Source organism: Gorilla gorilla, chromosome 11, assembly GCF_029281585.2.
Source record: "Gorilla gorilla gorilla isolate KB3781 chromosome 11, NHGRI_mGorGor1-v2.1_pri, whole genome shotgun sequence".
Lineage (NCBI taxonomy): Eukaryota > Metazoa > Chordata > Mammalia > Primates > Hominidae > Gorilla > Gorilla gorilla.
In genome coordinates this window covers 102,254,160-102,278,517 of record NC_073235.2, presented here as the reverse complement: position 1 = coordinate 102,278,517, position 24,358 = coordinate 102,254,160, and the positions used below count along the sequence as shown (strand labels likewise).

The window sequence follows — 24,358 nt, the reverse complement described above, 5'->3', positions numbered from 1 at the left end:
GCTTCTCCTTTATCAGTTCTTCATTTGCAAAATGATATTCAGTACCTATTTCAGAGAAATATTATGAAAATAAATGGAGACGTGTTTGTGAACATCCAGACAGTCTTGGAGTGCCTGTTATGTTTCCATTTCCTATAGTAAATGCTATTGTGACTTTTAGAGAAGTATAACAAAGTACCTTCCCCCAACAAAACTGAGGCCATGAAATAACTGTGTGTAAAGCTATTAGAAAGCACCACAGGACACAATAAAATGAGTTATGGAGTACAGTATAAGTTAAATATGTTAGGCCACTCAGGAAAGTATAATTCTTTAAATGAATTATATCACATCTGCACAAAGTGGTAAATATATCAGCATATGCCCTACAAAGGAATAATAAGCTTCCATATACATATCTCTATGAAACTATATGTTATATGCAAGGAAATAACAACCTTCTTGGATTATTGGTTATGAAATATATATGTAAAATATACCCCAAACTCCTGATATACTATATACTTTCATGAATACTTATATCTGTATCTCCATGAAATTGTATGGTATTTTAAGAGTTTGAGGGCACATTATTTTTCTGTTTATAGGGAGGAGAGTAGATAGGTCCAATTTTTTCATTCCATAGCTGGAAAGCAGACCTCGACACATTAAGAAACTCACTTGTAGTTTTTTCTATCAAGACAGTAATAGAACAAAGAATCCTCACAACCATTTATTTATTAGACCTTGCCTGATTTTTTAAAATTAATTCTCTGTTTCAAAATTTCGAGTACTACAGTTAAGGTTAAAATTCACCTCTGATCACTACTCTCATTCCTGGTTCTCTGAATGTCCCTCTGCCAAGTTATGGTAAGAGTATAGCATGCCCCAAATCCAGAATTTTCTACATGCTTTACTTACGTACATGTGTAAACCAATAAATCCAATATAGTATTGCTTGGGTATGTTTGTATTAGAAATGCTCTTATACTATAATTTTTTCATTCAGCAAGATAGCTTAGAAATATATCCATGGTATTACATATAGTTCTATTTCATTCTACCTGCTTTATAATTATCATAATATGAATATAACACATTTTGTCTGTTCTCCTGTTTGTGGACATTCAGATTGTTTCTTGTTTTTCCTAGCTCAAATAATGCAATGATGAACATTGTTGAATAGTCCCTCTTGTGCACAAATGCAAGGCTTTTCCTAGAGCAAATACAAAGGAATGGAAATGTTAGGTTAAAACATTTAAAAATGTTTTTTCCAGATTAATTTTATATGAAAATCAATTAAGTGCTTATCCTGACCTCATTTCCATAATAAATAAGTTTTTTCTTTGCATTTTATTTTTTACTGTTATGCCAATAATAAACTGACAACTCAGAGATGCAAGTGAAATTTTTCTTAGCAAGGCCTGTTCATTTGGAGGCATAGGTGTTGTTATCAGCCTATCGTGGTTTTTAAGTTCGTCCTTTTGAAATGAAACATGGTGGAGTAAACAGTAGCATCCAGTGATGTGCAGTAGAGTTTTGTTTCTTCCCTTAAATTGTTTTCTGCTACCTCAAGAAAAAACAGGCAACAGAACGTGTCAGTCGAAATGCAATTTAGGAATTGCACTTGATCTCATTTTTCAGCCTGATGTTTCTGCTCTTTCATCATAAAGATTAGCTGCATTTTATTTTTTTCAGTCCCTTAGAATAACATCCAGTTCTAGTCAGCATGTTTAATGTGCTTCTCAATGATGTTCTAGCACAATAAATTTCTGTATCTCGTGCATGTGTACATATGGTAAAAATTTCTTCAAGTTCTAGCCATGTGGGGGAGGAATATTGCGGTCGCTTTGTTAATGCAGTGTTTGTGTTGGAGCGGTTAGGGCCCCGCGCTTTAACTCTCAGCACTGGGCGTAATGAGACGGCTTTGATGGTGGTGTAAGAGTCTAGTGGGATGGTCACAGCTTCACACTTCAAAGCAGAGCATATGGGACGAGTACTGGTTAGCTTTGTACTCTTTGGGGATGGTTGGGAGACAATTCTTAACAGCTCTGTTTAATGAAGACATTGGAAAAGAAATGTTCTATCTTTAAAATAATTTTGAATTGCAAAGAGAGAAATTTCCACCACCCCCCTTTCATAGACTAAACTAAGAATAATTTTTCCTAGTCTGCACTTAATTAGAGGCAGTGCAGCATCACACTGCTATACTGTATTTTCAAATGCCACTCTTTTTAAACATACTGTAGCGAGATTAATCGGCCAGTTTTAGTTTATGTGCATGAGTTTAGGCAAAAACTTTTAGGGCTATCTGTCTTATCATCTGAAATTTTTATTACTTCTGGTAGAGAATTTTACCTTCTTCTCATTAAAAAATATGAAAGTAAAAAATCAACTAAATAAAAAAAACTTGGCTATATTAACAGCTATACTAAAACTAGAAGATGCTTGTAAGATTTTAAGTCTAGCACCCAGTTTAATTTTTAGATTTTGAGCTTTTTTTTTTTTTCTACTTGATTTGAGTCTCAGGTGATATGGGTTGGAAAATGCTCTTTTTGATTGGTTTGTGCTTAGGGAAAGGTTTGATACTTTTTTGAGTATCATTTGAATCCAGGTTGAAGAATAATAATGAACCATGCATTTATGCAGTAGGTCACAGAAAAGAGAACTTAACTTTTCCTAGAGGAAAGGGAATGACAGACTTGAGGTCTTTTTTCTAAGTTCTGCATTTTGGCTGGCATCAGAAATATAACAAAACGAATGAGTTATATTCCTTGAGCTGCTGAAATGCAGTTCTGTTTAACAATTCAATTTCAAGTCCATTTATATCGGTAGTCCTAAATTGCTCCTGAAAGAAAGAAAAGCAGAAGGGAAAAGAATGATATTAAATACCACTGTAGACAGATAAATTTAATTAAGCAGATTCTTAAGTCCTGAATTCATGTACTACTTTTACTGTTGTATATTCTTAATAAAATACTACATTTTAGCCACAATTATGTCTGTTATAGGCTTAGAAAAGACATTTGTGTTACGAATATGAAGCCTAAACTTCTCATTGCACTGAGAAACATCTAATTGCATCGATTCTCCTGCAAAGAGGAATATAACCAAACTCACAGAAGTCTCTAAAGTTAAGCCTGAAAAGAAAGTGCTAGATATTCATATTTAGAAACAACTAAAAATTATTTTATAGCAAATAAGGTCAGCCAAACACGAAGGTTAAAAAATATATATTTTTAAAAAGCATTTCAGTATTTCCTTAAATCAACCCTTTTAGAATATGACCAGAGAAATTGGAAAGGGCAGAACCACTGACCATAGCGGTGGGAAAAGCTTCTTAAATTGGGGGAAAAAAATAACCTAAAAAAAAATTGGTCTTTTAATAAAGAGTGATTTAGGAAGCTGCAGTTTTGTTTTGCCTGTTTCAAAACTGCATGATGGCATTATATTCTTTCTGAACAGGTGATTCATATATATGCCTTGTCTAACAAAGCTGATCAGCATGGATATCCCACAGGTACATGTGGTTTTGACTGCTGTGAATATGACCACTACTCTAAGGACAGAGCATAAAACGTTAACACGACTGTGGAAAATTGATCCCATGGTTTCTCACTAGGAATACAATATGTTCTCACTGGTGTTGAACTCTTCTCGTTTTGTTAGCAGAGTGACTCCTTACTCGCATTTGTTAGTTTAGAATGGACACTGATATTCCAGGTTTGCAGCACCAACATCAACAAAGTGCTTAGGAAGCAAAGTCAGTTCATTCAATTTGATAAACCTTTATTGAGTAACTAGAAGGCACTGCCTTCTGGGATTTTGAAACTCAGAATGGAAAACAAAAGCTCAAGATTATTTAATACAAGTCTATTAGATTTGATACTATCAATAAAAACAAACAAAAGCTGTAGAATATTCTAACACAAGAATGGGAGAAATGAATTCCAGGAGAGGGAGGACACAAATATGAAGCAGGAGTTAATTCAGGAGTTTGGGTTTCCTGGGACTCTTTCACAAGCTTAAGTTTGGTTCCACTGTAGAGGGAAGTGGAACAAACAGCTAAGAGAGCTACAGCGAGCAGTGGCTTTACAGCAAATCTGAACAAAACTATTGCTTTAAATGATAATGCCACTTACTTGAAAACTGATGAGACAGTTTTCCACAGGCTTGAGCTTGAAGTATTCAGAATTATTATCTTCTTTAAGAGGCCAATATGATTTGCTTGATGTGGACATTTGAAGTTATAGGGGATGATTTTTATGCAGATTAATTGAGAAAATCAAAATATAAAATCAAAATTAGCCTTTTTGAATATACAATTCATATCACAAATAAAATAGCTTGGTAGTAATTAATTATCTGACTAAATATGAGATTTTTTTTGAAACACAGGCCGTCTAAATTTGTTTTCCAACAAAATTACAAATACCTACTTACTATAGGTCCTTGGATTGCAGTCATTAGAAACACAAATGTTATTTCCTTGAGTATGAAGAGGGTATTGTATTGTCTTTATTGCTAAATATTATTTTGGCCTTGGTTGTCTCTTCATTGTAACGAAAATAATGTAATATTTCATTTTCTTGCTTCATTAGAGAACAAAAATCAAGCTTGATTTCTTCCATGATGAATTTATGTAGATGACAGAATGGAAGAGGAATTGTTAAAATATAGGAGCATTCCTAGTAAGTAGGAACATGCCAGCCTAGGAGGGTATTCAGAACTCAGAATTCAAAACAGTGGCTTAGGCTTGCAAAAGGGAAAGGGAGCTATTTATTGAGTTATACTCTGTACCAGACATTGGGCTACATGGTTTTCTTAATTTATCCAATCTCTATCCATCCTATGGGGTAGTTTCTTTTTCTTTTTTTTTTTTCCTTTACTTTCTGTTATTTTTCTCTCCTTGCATCTCCTTCATTTTCCTTTTGTTTTTAGTAAATAATTTTAAAGCAAATTCCAAAGATCATGTTATTTCACTCCTTCATAATTAATATACATCTCTAAGCAATTCGAATATTTTCTTACATAACTGTAATGCCACCATCACACCCAACAAAATGATAATTCGATGATACCATCTAATACCCAGTGTATAATCCAGGCAAATATCTCTTTATAGGGGCCCGTTTGAATCTAGATCTAACATGGCTCATACATCACACTGATTGTTGTATCTCTGAGTCTGTTTTGATCTACACCAGTCTCCCTGTGTCCCCAAATCCCCCAGTTTTTTCCCTGCCATTTATTTGTAGCAGAATCTGGGTCAGTTATCCTATAGAATTTCCACATTCTGGATCTGTTTGCTTCCTTATGGTGTCATTTAATTTGTGTCTTTATCCCTCACATTTCCTGTAAACTCTGTTAGCTCCAGAGGTCTGATTAGTTGAAGTTTAATTTTTTTGGCAGGAATTCTTCAAAGGTGGGCTGTGTGCTTCACACTGCATCACACCAGGAGGCTGCAGTGCCTGGGTGTCTCACTTCTGGTGATACAAACATCAGCTGCCTTTGATGTTGTGAAGTTCCTAATTGACTTTTCAGGAGGGTTTCATCCATTCATAATCTTTGCCTAATACAATCATGTTTTTAGGTGCTGAAAAATTGTGATTTTCTAATTCTGTCATCACTTCCACATTTATTAGTTGGATTTTTTTCTATTAAAATTTTTTTCTCATCAGTTTGGACTATCTAGCTACCCTGAAATACTGTTCATGCAGGAAGGACAGGATAAACGCTTATTATTATTGTTTTTTGAGACGGAGCCTTGCTCTGTCACCCAGGCTGAATTGCAATGGCGCAATCTCGGCTCACTGCAACCTCCGCCTCCTGTGTTCAAGTGATTCTCCTGCCTCAGCCTCCAAGTAGCTGGGATTACAGGTGCCCACCACCACACCTAGCTAATTTTTGTATTTTTAGTGGAAATGGGGTTTCACCATGTTGGCCAGGCTGGTCTTGACCTGTCGACCTCAAGTGATCCACCTGCTTCAGCCTCCCAAAGTGCTGGGATTATGGGCGTAAGCCACCGCGCCCAACCTATTCTTTTTTTTTTTTTTTTTGACTGAGAAATTTCTAGATAAGGAATTGGTGATTTAGAGAAAGGTTTTTTTTTTCTTTCTTTTCCATTTTACAGATAGAGAGGTTAAGACTCAGAAATGTAAAGTAAATTGTTCAAGATCTCCCAAATAGCTATTAAGGAGCAGAAATGGTATTCAATCCTATACATTCTGGACTTAAAAGTATTTAGTTTCCACTAAATTAAAATGCACCCCTGCCCTTGAATCTCCAATTGCAGACAGCTGGGGGTTGCTACCACAAATATCTCCCAGTGCTTTGCCCTTTAGGAACCAGATTAAAGAATCTCCTTTGTAAGCATTCTGCCTATATAAACTTAGGCAGTGCTACAGAACTGTAGCTCCAAATGGAGGTGCTGGCCTGGGTAGGCAAAGAGCTGGGCAGGGCCAGGAAACGTGTATTTAGTAGGACAGGTTTTTGGGCATCACAGTTTGTGCTTTTAGGCTACTGCAGCAGCCCAAATGTGAGTTACGCTAAGTTATGGCTGGAGCACATACATGTGACCAGAACAATTTGGAGAGTTGTCAGAATTTAGTTCTAACCTTTCCTAAATATTCTCCCATTTCTCATGCCACCTCCTCAACCATTGTAGATTTGAGGGGAGAATTTAGCTCACTGCCTGTGTTAGTCCATTTGCATTGCTGTGAATGAATACTCCAGACCTGGTAATCTGTAAAGAAAAGAGGTTTATTTGGCTCATGGTTCTGCAGGCTGTACAAGCGTGACACCAGCATCTACTGGACTTCTGGTAAAGGCTTAGGAAGCTCTTACTCATAGCTGTAAGGCAAAGGGGAAACAGGTGTGTCACATGGTGAGTGAGGGAGCAAGAGAGATGCTGGCTTCTTAAACAACCAGCTCTTGTGTGAACTGATAAAGTAAGAACTCACTCATTACCATGGGAGGGCACCAAGCCACTCATGAAGGATCTGCTACTATGACTTAAACTCCTCCCATTAGGCCCCACCTCCAACACTGGGGATCACATTTCAACATGAGATTCGGAGGGGACAAACATCCCAACTATATCACTACCTAAACATTATCTTGCAATTCCTAAACTTCAGTTGACTGTATCCCTGATCTCTAGCCCCACCCCATTCCAGGAGCTGTGGCCCTTTAGTACTGGCTTACCTTGCTCATTGTGACTTTATTGCATTTTTTACAAATTAAAGGTTTGTGGCAACCCTGCATCAAGTGAGTCCATTGGTGCCATGTTTCCAATGGCGTGTGTTCACTTTGTGTCTCTGTCACATTTTGGTAATTTTCACAATATTTCAAACCTTTTCATTACTATTATATCTTTTTTTTCTTTTTCTTTTTCTTTTTTTTTTTTTTGAGACAGGGTCTTGCTCTGTCACCCAGGCTGGAGTGCAGTGGCATAATCATGGCTCACTGCAGCCTTGGTCTTCCACGCTGAAGCAATCCTCTGATCTGAGCCTCCCAAGTAGCTGGCACCACAAGTGTGTGCCACCATGCCAGGCTAATTTTTGTATTTCTTGTAAAGACGGGGTTTCACCATGATGCCCAGGTTGGTCTCTAACTCCTGAGCTCAGGCAATCTGCCTGCCTCAGCCTCCCAGAGTGCTGGGATTACAGGCATGAGCCATCATGCCCAGCCACTATTATGTCTCTTATGGTGATCTGCGATCAGTGATCTTTGATGTTTCGGGTGCCACAAACCACAACCACATAAGAGATAACTGATAAATGTTGTCTATTCAAACTGCTTCATCGACTGGCTGTTCCCCCATCTCTCTTCCTTTCCTTGGGTTTCTCTATTTACTGAGACACAATAGTATTGAAATTAGGCTAATTAATAACCCAACAATGGCCTTTAAGTGTCCAAGTGAAAGGAAGAGTCTCACATCTTTTATTTTAAATAAAAAGCTAGAAATGATTAAACTTAGTGAAGAAGGCATGTTGAAAGCTGAGATAGGTCAATAGCTAGGCCTCTTGTGCCAGTCGGCCAAGTTGTGAATGCAAAGGATAAGTTCTTGAAGGAAAATAAGAGTGCTACTACAGTGAACACATGAATGATATGAAAGCAACACAGCTTTATTGCTGATATGAAGAAAGTTTTAGTGGGCTAGATAGAAGATCAAACCAGCCATAACATTTCCTTAAGCCAAAGCCTAATCCAAAGAAAGGCTGTAACTCTTCCTCTATTCTGTGAAGGATGAGAGAGCTGATGATGCTACAGAAGAAAAGTTGGAATCTAGCAGAGGTTGGTTGACGAGATTGAAGGAAAGAAGCTCCCTCCATAACATAAAAGTGCAAGGTAAAGCAGCAAGTGCTGATGTAGAAGCTGCAACAAGTTACCCAGGAGCCTGGCATCTCTAGCTAAGAGCAAGGATGAAGGTAGGCTGGCCATGGTGGCCATTCCTGTAATTCCAGCACTTTGGGAGACCGAGGTGGGAGGATTGCTTGAGCCCAGGAGTTTGAGACCAGCCTGGGCAATATAGTAAGACTCTGTCTCTACAAAAAATTTAAAGAAAAGGATGAAGGTGGCTACACTAAACAGATTTTCAATGTTGATGAAACAGCATTCTGTTGGAAGAAGAGGCCATCTAGGAGTTTCATAGCTAGAGAGAAGTCAATGCCTGGCTTCAAAGAACAGGCTGATTCTCTTGTTAGGGGCAAATGCAACTGATGACCTTAAGTTGAAGTCAAATGCTTATTTACCATTCTGAAAATCCAAGGGCCTTTAGGAATTGTACTAAATCTACTCTGTCTGTGCTCTATAAATGCAACAACAAAGCCTGGATGGACAGCACATCTGTTTACAGCATGGTTTACTGAATATCTTAAGCCCACTGTTGATACCTACTGCTCAGAAGAAAATATTCCTTTCAAAATATTCCTGCCCATTGACAAGGCACCTTGCCACCCAAGAGCTCTGATGGAGATGTACAAGGAGGTTAATGTTGTTTTCATGCCTGCTAACACAACATCCATTCTGCAGCCCATGGATCAAGGAGTAATTTTGGCTTTCACATCTTATTATTTAAGAAATACGTTTTGTAAGGCTATAGCTGCCATAATAGTGATTCCTCTGATGGATCTGGAAAAAGTAAATTGAAAACCTTGTGGAAAGGATTTGCCATTCTAGATGCCATTAAGAACATTCATGATTCTTGGGGGGAAGTCCAAGTATCAACATTAAGAGGAGTTTGGAAGAAGTTGATTCCAACCCTCATGGGTGACTTTAAGACTTTAGTGGAGGAAGTCACTGCAGATGTGGTGGAAATAGGAAGAAAACTAAAATTAGAAGTGGAACCTGAAGATGTGACTGAATTGCTGAAATCTCATGATAAAACTTGAATGGAGCCCAGCAAGGTGGTTCATGCCTGTAATCCCAGCACTTTGGGAGGCTGCAGCTGGCGGATCACTTGAGGCCAGGAGTTCAAGACCAACCTGGCCAACATAGTGAAACCCATCTCTGCTAAAAATACAAAAATTAGCTAGGAGTGGTGGAACACACCTGTAATCCCAGCTACTTGGGAGGCTGAGGCATGAGAATCACTTGAACCCGGGAGGCAGATGTTGCAGTGAGCCTACATCATGCCAGTGCACTCCAGCCTGGGTGACAGAGCAAGATGCTGTCTCCAAAACAAACAAAAAAACCCAACAACTAGAATGGATGAGGAGTTACTTCTTATGGATGAAGCAATAAAAGAAGTTTCTTGATGTGGAATCTACTCCTGGTGATGATGCTGTGGACACTGTTGAAATGACAACACAAGATTTAGAATATTACATAAACTGAATTGATAAAGCAGCATCAGAGTTTGAGAGTATTGTTTCCAATATTGAAGTTTTACTGCAGGTAAAATACTATCAAACAGCATCACATGCTACAGAGAAATTTTCGTGAAAGGAAAAGCCAATTGATGCAGTAAACTTCACTGTGGTCTTATTTTAACAAATTACCACAGCCACTCCAGCCTTTGGCAGCCATCAGCCTGATCAGTCAGCAGCAATCAAGATGAAGGCAAGAATGTCCACCAGCAAAAAGATGATGACTTGCTGAAGCCTTAGCATTTTTTAGCAATAAAGTTTTTGGTTTTTTTTGAGACAGGGTCTAGCTCTGTCACCAAGGCTGGAGTACAGTGGCATGATCTCAGCTCATTGCAGCCTTGACCTTCCAGGCTCAAGTGATCCTCCCACCTCACCCTTTTCAGTAGCTGGGACTACAGGCATACGCCACCACACCCAAGTAATTTTGTTTATTTTTTGTAGAGTTGGTATCTCACTATGTTGCCCAGGCTGGTCTCAAACTCCTGATCTCAAGCAATCCTCCCTCCTCAGCATCCCTAAGTGTTAGGATTACAGGCGTGAGGCACTGCACCTGGCCAATAAAGTATTTTTAAGTTAAGGTATATATATTGGTTTCTGCAGACATAATGCTATTAAACACTTAAGAGATTACAGTATAATATGAACATAACTTTTATATGCACTGGGAAACCAAAAAATTTATGTGACTTGCTTTATTGTGATATTTGCCAGCGATATTTGCTTTATTGCTGTGGTCTGGAATCAAATCCACAATATCTCTGAGGTATGCCTGTACCTTAAAGTAGTGTTAATGAAACAGAAATCACTTAGGGCTAAAATAAACTTAGGAGATTTTCTTGGCTTTATGGTATCTACAATACCAGGAACTTCTAATGCTGGAGTCCCTACCTGACTCAGAGAAAGAACATTTCCCAGGCTGGGCGTGGTGGCTTATGCCTCTAATCCCAGCACTTTGGGAGGCTGAGGCAGGCAGATCACTTGAGGTGAGAAGTTTGAGACCAGCCTGGCCAATATGGTGAAACCCCGTTTACTAAAAATACAAAAATTAACCAGGTGTGGTAGCGGGTTCCTGTAATCCCAGCTACTCTGGAGGCTGAGGCAGGAGAATCCTTTGAACTCAGGAGGCTGAGGTTGCACTGAGCCAAGATCATGCCACTGCACTGCAGCCTGGGCGACAGCGTGAAACTCCATCTCAAAAAACAAACAAACAAAAAACCAGGCTGGGCACGTGGCTTATGCCTGTAATCCCAGCACTTTGGGAGGCTGAGGAGGGCAGATCATGAGGTCAGGAGTTCAAGACCAGCATGGCCAGCATGGTGAAACCCTGTCTCTACTAAAAATACAAAAAAAAAAAAAAAAAAAAAAAAATTAGCCAGGCATGGTGGCACGTGCCTGCAATCCAAGCTACATGGTGGGCTGAGGCAGGAGAATTGCTTGAACCCAGGAAGTGGAGTTTGCAGTGAGCCAAGATCGCACCACTACACTCAAGCCTGGGCGACAGAGCGAGACTCCATCTCAAAAAACAAACAAACAAAAAACCACCAAAACCAAAACATTTCCCAAGACTTTTTACACCCCAGTGGTACCCAGTCTTTTTTTAGTGTCTTCTACATTTCATTTCCTCCATTAACATGGCAGCCTGAATTAGAATTAAACAAATAATACACCCTGAAATTGCAGTTGGGAAAGTCTCCTATGCTTATTGTGGCCAGAGATCTCATCTCAGCCCTGATTTTGATGATCCGTGATAAGGAACAAATAAAGAAGGCCTGCACTCCTGCTATCCCAGGCCAGCCCCAGAATTCCCTGAGCACCTACATTTCGTATATCAGACAAAAATGTATGCCATCTCTGTGTTTGCTTACAGGGGACTATAATTAGCTCCTAGAAAACAAGCAGAGGTCCGGTGAAGGAGTAATCTAGAAAAGCCCAGCAATTCTATATTTTGCCTTGAGAAGATAAAATCATATCCAGAGAATCCAGATATGAAGAATGGCAGAGGAAGATGAAAAATGTTCTGTCATTTAGAGTAATCTCCAATTGTGTTTAAATATTAGGCTTCCTTATGTAGCATCTGGCCCAGAGCTGTCCAATAGAACTTTCTGTGGCGATGGAAATGTTCTTTGTCTGTGCTGTCCAGTATGGAGACCACTAGCCATGTGTGGTTGTTAAGTACTTGAAATGTGACAAGTGCAACTAAAAAACTTCATTTTTCATTTTTTCTTTTCTTTTTTTAGTTTTTGTAGAGATAGGAGTCTAACTATGTTGCCCAGGCTGTTCTCGAACTCCTGGCTTCACGCTATCCTCCTGTGTCAGCCTCCCAAAGTACTGGAATTATAGGTGTGAGCCACTGCCCTGGCCCATTTTATTTAATTTTAGTCGATTAAAACTTTAGTTCTAGAGATAAATCCTAATTAAAATTTTAATTGATTAGAATTAAATTTTAATAGCATACATAGCTAGGGGCTACTGTATTAGACAGTGTGGTTACTGGCCCTTGCCCTCCTAACTTTTTATACCTTCTAACAATATTTACAAGTTGGGGCTATTATAACATTGTTCAAAAATTGAAGGCACCAATTTCATTAATCCTACATATACATTTCCACTGTGAAATTAGATTTGTAATGGGTTAGAAATTCAAGCCTCCTTGTATCAAGGCAAGCTTTTACTGTGAGACTAACTTCAGTGGAGCATTCATTATGTTTAAGCTTTGATGTTTAAAATTTGTATAAATCATGTGCTTTAGTGGTGATGGTTGCACAACAGTGTGCAACTTCATGCCACTGATCTGGACACTTAGAAATGACTAAAATGATGAGTTCTATGTTAAATATGTTTTACCACAGCAAAAAAATTATATGCTTTGGTTTTTAAAATTTGGCTTGCTTGTGATTTTCTTTGGTTAAAATTCCCTCTGCCACAGGCCTTGCTGAGGATCTGGTGCTGCATGTTCCTGGCTGCAGCGTGTTTCTCTTTGGCAAAGCTGACCTGCCTGAGAAGCGCAGTCTTGTCCAGAGAAGGAAGCAGCTGGGCTGGTTCACGAGGAGGGATTTCAGTGCTCTTCAGCCTGACCTGGGAGCTGCCCCTTCCCAAAGATGTGGTTTAACAGGTTCTGAGCGTGGTTTTTGCTTTGCTCTGTTTTTTTTTTTTTTTTTTAAACTTGAGGTCCCCTTTATGAGTCACACCCTGTTAATGCAGGAAGAGTTATAGGGGTGGCTGCTTCTTGAAATGGGTGAGGCTCTCCTTTCTGCTGTTACTCTCACCCAGGCCCTTTTAAGCTAACCTGTGAGCCTAGAAGCTCCCGTCAAGTATTTGATGAGGGCCCGCAGAAGTGATATTCAAGATATATCATTAGCCCTGCAACGTGATCACTGATGAAAAGAATGCTCATAGCTCCTGGCACTGGGGCAGGGTCCTGGAGGCCCCTGTCTGTGAATGGTGTGGGGTGTGTCCTGGGGTGTGATGGAGACACCTGGAGAGGGAGGACTTAGGGAGAGATCACTTCTAGCTGGTAAGAAGGTCTTTCAATACTTAAACATCAGTGTAGCCAAGTTGGTGCTTACAGCTGGAAATCAGTTCTAGAGGAACCCTGGAAAAAAGCTGTTCTAGATAATGGACTTCTAAAATGCAGAGACCAAAGACTGGAAAAAGAAACTATTCCTTCCCCTGGCTCTCATCAACTTTTGCCTCTCTGTGCTGCTCCTGCCCTCACTCCCTGCCCCACCCTAAGGGATGTGTCAGGAAAAGGTGGAACTCCTCTCTGTTGTCTGTACTTCCACCATCCTAGTGTCACTTATTTGAGTCTTAATTGTTTCATTTTCAGACTCTGTTGGGGCCACAGATTAAACCATGTAAGGTCACATTTTGATGGTCAGTCAATAACTTAAGCAGTTACCAAAATACTAGATATCCAAGGAGCGAGAGGTGGGCGAGCATAAGAAACACATTTCTCATGGCACAGCTCTGCCAAAGCCCTGCAGAATCATTTACACATAGGTCTTTGGTTAGTAGCCCCTGGCACAGAATTCTGATCTTAAACAAATATTGTCTATAATCAAGTAGAGCAATGCAATTAAAAAAAAAAAGCACAGGTTTTGGGGCCATGCTGAAATCCCAGCCTTGCTATTTGCTGGCTGTGTGACCGTGGTTCCTTGGTCTCATTATGCTTTGGTTCCCGTATCTATAAAACGGACGTAATAATGTCTCCCTCTCATTATTGTGAAGTCGAAATGATGTCTGTAAAGTGCCCAACACAGTACTAAAGGGCTATTTTTTCTTCCCTATGAAGATGAGATTTAATAAAAGTGATATTATAAATGTATTTCATTCAACATTTTGTCATAGAAAAAAGGAAGAGACTGATTGCTCTCTGCCAATTTGAACCTCACATATTTTCCCATGATTTGTCTCACAAATGGAGAAGTGTAAAGTTTTATGACTAAATTTTCAGAAATTCATTTCCTGGTTTCTAATTTGAGCTTCCCTAAAGACTGAAGAGATTATACCGCAGATGTAGTCACTTCAGTGCCAGGTGGACTGGTATTGCAGTCAGGTGGATGGGAATTAGACATAGGTATACTGCTGTGAGATCATTAGGTTAAACAAACACTTGAATAACTTAATTCTCATTTTTGCAGTGCTGTTAGAATAAATGGGTCTATATTTGGGAAAAACTTTAACCTGATATAAAAAGCATATGTGAGTTAAAGACCAAATGCTAATATTATCACTAATTATGTTTAGTTTCCTAAGAACAAACTTGATATGTAGTTGTTTAAACTAAAGGGAGGATTGCTTCCCAATCTGATCTATCACCTGCCTGTGGTTGGATAATCTGTGTCTCTGCCTCATCATTATCTATTTTATATTGTTTGATTTGAAATGGTCAACACACTGGGATTTCTGATTTTTTCTTTTTCTTACTTTTTTTTTTTTTTTTTTTGAGACAGGGTCTCATGGCATTTGCCTAGGCTGGAGTACAGTGGTGCGATCTCGGCTCACTGCAGCCACAACCTCATGGGCTCAGGTGATTCCCCCACCTCATCCTTCCAAGTATATTTTGTAGAGACAGGGTTTCACCATGTTGCCCAGGCTGGTCTCAAAACTCTTGGACTCAGGCCATCTACCCACCTTGGCCTCCCAAAGTCCTGGGATTATAGGCGTGAGCCCCTGTGCCTGGCCCATGATTTTATTCTCTGTTTTTACTCACATGGAGATCTGTAATTTACATACAAAATTTCATAAAAATCTGTAAATCCCAAGTTAAAACATTAAGATGCCAAAATTGGCACAATGAATGTTTAAAGATGATATTTTAAAGGTAATATTTAATACTGGGGAAGATGTAGTTAGAGACATTTACACTGTTAATGATAGTATAAATTGGTATAAACTTTTTAGAAGTGAGCTTGTGATATGTGCGAAGAGCTCTAAAAATGTATATAACTGCCTTTCAGGAATTCTAGATCTAGAGATAAATCCTAAGGAAATAGTAAAAGGTATATGTACAAGTATGTTTATCAAAGCATTATTTATAATAGCAAATACTGAAAATAATGGAAATGTTTGCTATTTGGGTATGTTTATGTAAACTATGGCATACTCAAGCATGATGTTTTAGAAGAACTTTCAGAGACATAGAAAATGCAATCTAATGTAGAGAGAATTTGCAGTTAAATTAGTTAATGAAACAGATATTAAGTACCTACTATGTGCTAAGCAGTATCACCAGCGGGCAAAATAGAACTTATCTGTCCTCAAAGAACTTACATTGTAGTTGGGGAGGGGCAAAGAGACAGACGATAAATAAAAGCCTTAATAAACAAATGAATTATATAGTACATTAGAAAATAACAAGTGCTACAGCCAAAATAAATATTGAACAGGACAAGGGCATTAAGAGTTCTAGAATGGGGCCGTATTGTGATTATAAGTGGAATAATCCAAATTAGGCCTCATTGTAAAGGCAATATTAGAGCAAAGACTTGAAGGAGTGAGGCCACTAGCCACGTGGAGATGTGGAGGAGAGTTTTAGGCAGAGGGAATAGCCAGTGCAAGGGATACCAGGTAGTATAGGCAGCATGATCTCAATATTGTAAAATATATATGTACATATTTTGTTTATATTATATGTAAGAAAAACATTTTTATATTCTTAAAGCTTCCAACATATTTTCATAATATCTGTAAATCAATCCTGTGTGATTATTTCCATCATCTTCCCTGAAGGGTAATTAGTAAGATTTATTAGTGGTCAATTTTATAAAAGCTAAGTTTCAGTGCCTGTATTCAGATTATATTTGATGGCATATTCATGATAAGAAGGGAAAAGGAGCACAGCTTTTCCCCTATATGCCTTTTTTCACTGGTACCCATGACCAAGGGTAGAAACCTTAGCTTGTGGAAGAAACAAGAAAATTACAGTTTGCCAAATTTGGGCAGTCTGTTTGTCCATCATTTAGTAGGCTCAAAGCAGGTGCTAATAGCAGAAAAATAAAGTATTTCAAGGAGGATCAGTGAATAAGGGATGTGAATAAACAATTAGTTTCTAATATTCCTCACACCAGATAGTAGAGTTTAAGACTTTCTACTAAAATATTAGGTTACCTTAATTGCACATATTCTTCCTTAAAAAATAATCCAGAAAGAAGTAAATTGCTTTCTTTCTTTCTTTTTTTTTTTTTTTTTGAGATGGAGTCTCGCTCTGTCACCCAGGCTGGAGTGCAGTGGTGTGATCTCAACTCACTGCAACTTCCGCCTCCTGGGTTCAAGCGATTCCCCTGCCTCAGCCTCCCGAGTGGCTGGGACTACAGGCACGTGCCACCATGCATGGATAATTTTTTGTATTTTAGTAGAGACGGGGTTTCACCATGTTGGCCAGGATGGTCTCGAACTCCTGACCTCGTGATCTGCCCACCTTGGCCTCCCAAAGTGCTGGGATTACAGGCATGAGCCACCGTGCCTGGCCATAAATCGCTTTCATTTTTGAAGCAATATCTACTGAAGTAGAATTTATAACACCTCTTTCTTTAGGGTAGAAATGTTATTCATCTAATTTTTCAATGAATTTGGTTCCCAACAATAGCGATTTCCCACTTGTTTAAATTTAATTGGCTTTATATATTTTTCTAACTTTTTTTTTGGTTATGTCAGTGTTTCCTAACATATTTTTCCCTCCCACCAAAACAGAAAAACCTCAACACATTGTTGCTATGTTTATGTTTTTCCCTACAAAAATGAAATAGAAATGATTGGCGCTATCAACTGTACAGTACAGTCAACAATCCAGGACAAATTAATTTGCACAGTACCGGAGAGGAAGCAGAATCTATAAGGAAACAGGTTTCTGTTTTGAAGTTCCCAAAGAATATTATAAACAGAAGAGAAAAAGAAGTGAGCTCAGAAATGATTAACACCCATAGTCAGTGCCAAACACGCAAAATCTTTTAAGCCAAATTCCTTTTAAAAGTTTGTAGTTGGCCAGCTTGTGGGGAACATAAATAAGGGCAAAGCAGTAATAGTTGATACTTTTAGATCTATAAATAAATACTTTATACATATATATTTAAAACCCTAAACATTTATGGGGTAATTTAAACACTGCTGTCTGATATGTTGTATGAATGGCCTGCATGTATGCATCATTGTTTAAAAATGCAGGGAAAATTCTTTGAACTGTAGTTTCATATGATGCCCTAGGAGTCAGAGATGGAGGTAATTGGTACATCTTGGAATCAGGGGCTTCTGTTTAGTTATTTAAATGGGTTACTGAGCACTTTCCTGCTTACTTCTTTCTACTATAAATAAGAAATGCATCATCAGGCACTTTTCTTGACATTGAATACTCCAATTTACTCCACACCAAAACTTTATCTGGTATTTGAAAAATAATTTCTAGTTTTAGAATGAGTCTCGTTTTAAGGAGCCTATTCTTAAAAATTATTTGCTGATGCTGGCTAGGAAGCCTAGTTGGGATGATGAAAAATGAAAGTCTCAATGTGTCACTAAGCATGTAACCTATAATTGGAGCATGAAGGACTTAAGACTTTGCCTGAACTCAGGGAGGGTACTGTTCTATTATTGAAAAACCTGACAGCAGGCAAGTTACTTGAGTTTCCCTCTTATCTGGACTGGCTTAATTATGGGAGGTAAATTTGTACCTATGTTTGTAATCTCTTCTGAATTATTTCTACTCTGAAAGATTTAAAGGCAATAGAATGAGGTTCACAATGCCTCACAGAGCAAGGAAACGTCATAACCATTTTACAGAAAGAGAGCTGAGCAGAGGCAGTGTCCTGTTGAGGTGGAACTTGAATTTGGACCTATGGGAGTACTTCCTAGCCCTGTGGCACGTGGTTCTTACTTAGCTTTCTTTTCTGTGGATTCAGCCACACGGACACAAGTCCTGCATTCTTCCCGCCATGGGAGCATTGGACTTAGCAATTATGTTTGAGTTTTATGGCTTTAGTCATCAAATGTCCTGTTTCAGCTGTGGTTTCCCTTTAGTGCATGGTTTAAAAAATTTAAAATACCAATATATAATGATAACTAATTGTTTTTGGTATAATAACTGTTTATGTTTTTGAACCTGAGTTCTGAGTCTGGTTGCCTTGCTCTGTTTGTTACTCTGAAGCAAAGTCCACATTTAGGCTAGGGTTTTACCTTATTTTAACTTTCTTCCTGTTTTTATACTCAGCAACCTGCATGGTTCCTGGCACTCACCAGGTTTTCAGTAAAAAAGTATTTTTTTTTTTTTTTTTTGAGACAGAGTCTCGCTCTGTCACCAGGCTGGAGTGCAGTGGCAAGGCGATCTCTGCTCACTGCAACCTCTGCCTCCTGGGTTCAAGTGATTCTCCTGCCTCAGCCTCCTGAGTAGCTGGGACTACAGGCATGCGCCACCATGCCCAACTAATTTTTGTATTTTCAGTAGAGACGAGGTTTCACAATATTGGCCAGGCTGGTCTCGAACTCCTTACCTTGTGATCCGCCTGCCTCGACCTCCCAAAGTGCTGGGATTATAGGTATGATCCACCGCGCCCAGCCTGGTAACAAAGTATTTAATGAGGGAGTTGAATTGGTTGAAAAGAATCTATTTATTCAAACTGTAATGCAGTCCACAAATTTGAAGTTTTCTCTTTAGATATAAAAGTGCTAAATATCCTAAAACACCATCCCAGCTCTCTCCTCATGTATGCTTTAATACTGGCCACCAAAGAGGAGTATAATATAATGAATGGAACTTCTGAAGACACCCCTAAACAACTTTGGCACTCCTAAAGTGAAACACTTTTCTGTAGAGTTAAAATATATAGAATCCTTTCACCTTTAATTGATTGAAAATGATGGTGCCTGGAACTATTTTTCAGAATAATTTTGATCTAAAGGGAAAAAAATACATGTGTTTCTTCTGAGTGCTGCTTTTCCATTTTTCTAATGGGCTCTTCACTATTGTTTTGTCTGAATGCAGTTTTTTATTTGTGTTATTCCAGACATGGTCCTACCACAAGCATCTTTAAACCAGACATTAATAGCATAGTTCACAGTCATTACTGCCAGTGCTCAAACACAAATATTGCATTTGTGTTTGTAAAAGCTACACATCAGATGTTAATTAAGTGCATTTGGTTTTTTCCTGCTTAAACAATCTGGCATAAAGAGTTTACATCCATATCAGTTCACCATAAGGTCTCAACAATATCTAAATCACCAGCCATACAGTATATGATAAATACAGTGTTTCCACACAAGAAAATAACAGAATTGTCAGGAAAACATCAGGCCTGTTATATTTCTCTGTGAAATAATAGCGACTGAATCTCAGTTTCTTTTTCTTTTTGATAAAAAAGTATTTAACTAGGAGTAAACACCAATATTTAGAATGAGAAATTTTTCATTAAAGCACACATGGAAAACGAAATCATACCAAAGATTTTTTCCCTTGTTTTTAGCTTGCTTCAGGGCGTTGTGACAGTTGTGTTGGAAGAAAATTGGAATTTCAGCCTTGCAGTGAGGGGATCCGTGCTGCCACCAGAGCAGCCGAGTGCCAATCTGCGGGAGGCGGGAGTGGAGCGAAACTGCAAACTGAGAAACAAACTTTCACATCAGGTTTCTAATTTTAGAGCAAAAAGTGGAATTACTTTAATTATATGACATTTAACTAGAAATACGATTTGCTGGGATTAATTATCTCTCTCATTTAAAATACCTTCTTAGTAGGTTTAAATTAACATAAAAAATCAAATTCAGCATTTAAATAAGGTCAATGGGACTGCTGGATTTAAACACAGAATTTGATTCAGTGTAATTGGATCACCGTATTGGTTTTGACTTGGAAGGATTAAATGGAGGAAATTGGAAAAGCGTGAATTTGGGCAGAAAGAGAAATTTTCTCTTCTTTTTCTTTCTTTCTTCTTTCACCTTCCAAGGGAGAGAAGTTTCCCCAACTTGGAGAGGAGAACTACTACCCTGATTAGGTCAGAAACATCTCAGATTCATTAATTGTCTCCGTTTTATCACTACTTGAATAAGAAATAATAATAAAACAAAAATATTGTGCAACTAAAGCTTACTAGAAGAATTTAAAATACATATAATAAGGGTCTGTTTGAAAAATGATTATTCTGTGTTAAGTGATTACCTCTTATTTTATTTAAAAGCATATGAAAGTTATTTCTGATGTTTTATTTTGCTTAAAAAATGAACTTTATGCTTTTGAAGGAATTTTAAAAATAAGAGTTTCATTTCAATCAAGTAAGTCGCTGTTGGGACACTGAACAGTGTACGTGTCATGTTCTTTATTGAACTCTTGTCCTTAGGGCTTATGTCTAAACTTACTTTATCTTTAATAATTTGTCTTAGGCAATGAGTTCATTTATAGCAAGAATGATCAACTTTGGAAATTCTACTAACAAGGGGAAGTTATTAGACATGCAGTGGAAAAGGATGTCTTGGAATTTGCTGGGTGAGGGATTCAGGAAAAGTCCCAGGGCTACAGGGATGGAATGACCCATGTCATGGGGAAAGCCCCAGGTCCACATGCAGGAACTTCCTTTGAAAGTGACTTGCTCCCTCAGGCTGATGAATTGCATGTGAATAACTGAATGTGACTGGGCATATCAAAGCTATGGGACAGCAAAGTGTAATGGTGAAGCACTACAGGCCTGGTAAGGATTTTGAATAGTCATGCTGATGTAACCCCCAGTGTTATATACTCTTCAGCAAAACCTGAGTGTGTTCCAACTATTTGTTGGAACGATGGTAAAGATATTACCATTCCTTGAGTCAAAATAGGATATGTACATTAGATTTTAGGACATAAGGCTATTTGTAACATGACTTATTGGGGGGTAAATGAGAGAAAAATGTTTGGAAGTTTTCTGTTAAAGAGTGGCAACATTAACATTGACAAAAATTCCAATTATACTCTGTGCAATGTTAAAACTGATATAATTCTTAAAGATATTTAGGGTAAGTGATTGGGACATGAGATGATGAGAGAGAGATGTATTGACTGTTAGGAAATTTAATTTTTATGAAATCAGCATTATGGGGAAATACTGTAATCTGATTCATTCCTGCAGAATTCCCAGGAGGAAGAGGCCCAGCCTCGGGAGTTGAAATGTTTCATTATGTACATGTGTGGGAAAAAGATGAAATGTGGTTTCCGTGTGCTGATTTTCTGTAAAACATCTATTAGTATGAGAGTAGCCAGGCTAGGCAACAAAGCCCCCAAACCATCGTAGTCTAGGGAAAAGTGAACCCAGAAGGCATTTCTCTGATGGATGCTGACATCAGGAGCAATAAGTTTGAAAGTAGCAAGAAAAAGTAATGACAGTAAAATAATGTTGAAATAGTAGCTAAGGAATGATCACATGCTGAAGATGAGGTCAGTCCTTTATTCCTCATCAATCCCTGCTTAACTTTGCTTTTAGAAATGTAAGGTTCCCCAAAAATGAGGAAACTGCAAATGTAAGCTTTTTATACCAATGCTAATTTAACCAAGTTGTCCATCTTATAGTGTAAACTATAATTAGAGCCACGCTATTTATGTAATGTGAGCCGCACCATCCCTGAGACAGGGAAAGGCGGGACATTTGCCCCTGAGCTCTAGAGTAACAGGGCTCTAGAGTGTCAATGGCCATCTCAGCCTCTTGTAAAGCTGGGGATGGAAGAAAGAGGTGCCTCCAACAGGTTGTACAAAGAGAAAGGCACGAGGTTTATAAGTCTGTGTGAGGGGACTCTTTTGTCTTGTTTGGCTCCAAACCCTGCCAAACTCACATCATCACAAAACACGTGAGTCCCTTTGCTGTTCCCAGTTCCAAGGCTGTTTGTTAGTTTTTAGTCACCTCTTTCCCTAATTAAGACTGGTTTCGAGATTCATTTTAATCTGATATTAACCTAATTCAATAATGACAGGAGTTTGTTTCGGAGAGAGGGAGTGGTGGGTACAGAGGTGTGATTTACTCCTGTCTCTGAGACTCTTAGGCCTGTCATTGAATTCAAGCCCCCATGGAGATGGCCTTGGAAATGAATGAAGGTCCAAGGCCTGTTGCTGCTGATGATGCTTAGCTCTTAACCGTGCTTTTCTTTCTCTGTTGGAATTTTGGAAAGTTCGAGCTCTTTTAGGAAAAAAAAAATCCTTCAGATAGTTTAGAGTAGATAAAGTTACCTGATTATAGCCTAAATACTTTTGTTATGGAAAAAAATATTATCAGCAAAATAAAATCAGATACTAAGTGACTAAAAAATGGGAGGGTTACCAAAAAAAAAAAAAAAATCAGGTACTAAGTGACTAAAAAATGAGAGGGTTACAAAATATAATCTCTCTTTCAAAGGATGATTGTTCATTCTTGCCTTACTACTTTTAGGATGATCTGCTGCTCATAAACCAGATATAGAATTTTGAAATGTTTATATGGGGAGATGGCATGATGGTGTTGGGCATGACTTCAAGGAAGTACTTATTCTTTTGGAATTTAGATGGAAAGTCTAAAGGTTTAGAGAACATACTGTTTTTGAGCAAAGAGAAGGGTATTGGCAGAAGAAATTTTATTTGAAAGAAAATAAAATTTGTAGCCTTTTTGTATACTAAAAGAAGCTATTTGTCAATGATGGCAATTTTAATTAAATCCTTAGTATTTATATTGTTCTAGTATCAGATGCATCCCATAAAGCACAGAGAAATGAATTTTTCCACAAATTAAGTTTAGCAAGAAAGACTGTGATCTTCTTTAATAAGAGCGCAAAATGTGAATTTATTTTAAGGAATTAAAAATAAAGAGTTTGGCTGGGTGTGGTGGCTCATTCCTGTAATCCCAGCACTTTGGGAGGCCAAGGTGGGAGGATCACTTGAACCCAGGAGTTTGAGACCAGCTTGGTCAATGTAGTGAGACTATCTCTATTAGAAAAAAAAAAGTTAAAAAAAAAAGGCTGAACTCAATCTTTTTATAGGATCCAGTGATCTAATTTTTTTTACTTACATTTGATTCTTGAATCTGATTGCATTTATATTATTCTGGAATTCCAATTCTGTGTGTGTTTTCTCTGTCAATATGATTACAACGAATATGGAAAAGATGATGGACTAGGTATGGTTTTTAGACGTGAGGAATTTTAGTTGCTCTGGTGAAGAGAGAAAATGCTGTCCAGTTAGACCTGATAGGTCTGTCTCTCAGTCTCTGAGAGGTGAGAAGCAGCAGTGCCCAGGTCTTGCCTTGCTTTGGCGGAGGCTGTGTGGCCCGATAGAAAGAACAGCAGACAGTGGTTTGGAGGGCTTGAGTTCAGTCCTTGCTCTTATTTTTCATGTAGCCATAATTTCATTAGCTATGAAATAGGAAAAATAGTTCCCTCCCCAAGTAGGGGAATAAATGTCTATAAGCTGTAATGTAAAAATGAAATGTAGTATTAATAGTTTTTCTAGGTCTATTCTAGAGCTTTGCTTTAGTTTTGAGCATCAGTATTAAACAGATGAGAGGGGATAAAGGCACATGGTGCCACTGATTCATATTGGGTTGTAGGGGTTGATTCATTTGCCGGTTACCTGAATTAACCTCTCCAGGTTCCTGTCACAGCATTACAGGCTGCTGGCTTTGAGCAAGGCCTATTTAAAACCAAACATCCTTTTAATGGGTACAGTGTGTCATTTGGGAAGATGAAAAATGTTCTGGAGATGGATGATGGTGCTTGGTTGCACAACAGTGTGAATGTACTTAATTCCACTGAATTATACACTTAAAAATGGCTAAAGTGGTAAATTGTATGTTATGCACATTGTGTTTTATAATTAAAAAAGAACAAAAAGTATGTATTTATCCCACAAAAGTTAAGAAACAAATACAAAAATCCCCTCGTATCTGAATAAGATAACTTTACTAAGTCCATTGTCTTAGTCCATTCTTGTATTGCTATAAAGAAATACCTGAGACTAGGCAATTTATAAAGAAAAGAGATGTAATTGGCTCATGGTTCTGCAGGCTGTACAAGAAGCATGATGCTGACATCTGCTT

General features: G+C 38.2%; 1 protein-coding gene across 9 annotated transcripts in view; it reads left to right on the top strand.

Annotated features, from left to right (window-relative positions):
• The window catches only part of FTCDNL1 (formiminotransferase cyclodeaminase N-terminal like), a 90,748-nt gene that overhangs the window by 18,751 nt on the left and 47,639 nt on the right, over positions 1-24,358 (top strand). For 2 of the 9 annotated variants that reach the window (XR_010129662.1, XR_010129661.1), the window contains exons 5-6: positions 8,229-8,411; positions 12,778-12,963. The exons of 3 other annotated variants lie outside the window; for them this stretch is intronic. Coding sequence is in view for 4 of the 6 variants with exons in the window: in XM_031008687.3 (XP_030864547.1) it covers positions 12,778-12,963; positions 19,802-19,821 (206 nt within the window). In the remaining 2 variants the exon portion in view is untranslated. Of the gene's footprint in view, positions 1-8,228; positions 12,964-19,801; positions 23,286-24,358 lie in introns of those variants that run through there. 4 more of the 9 variants (XM_055380387.2, XM_055380388.2, XM_031008687.3 and 1 more) reach the window with 3 other exon arrangements.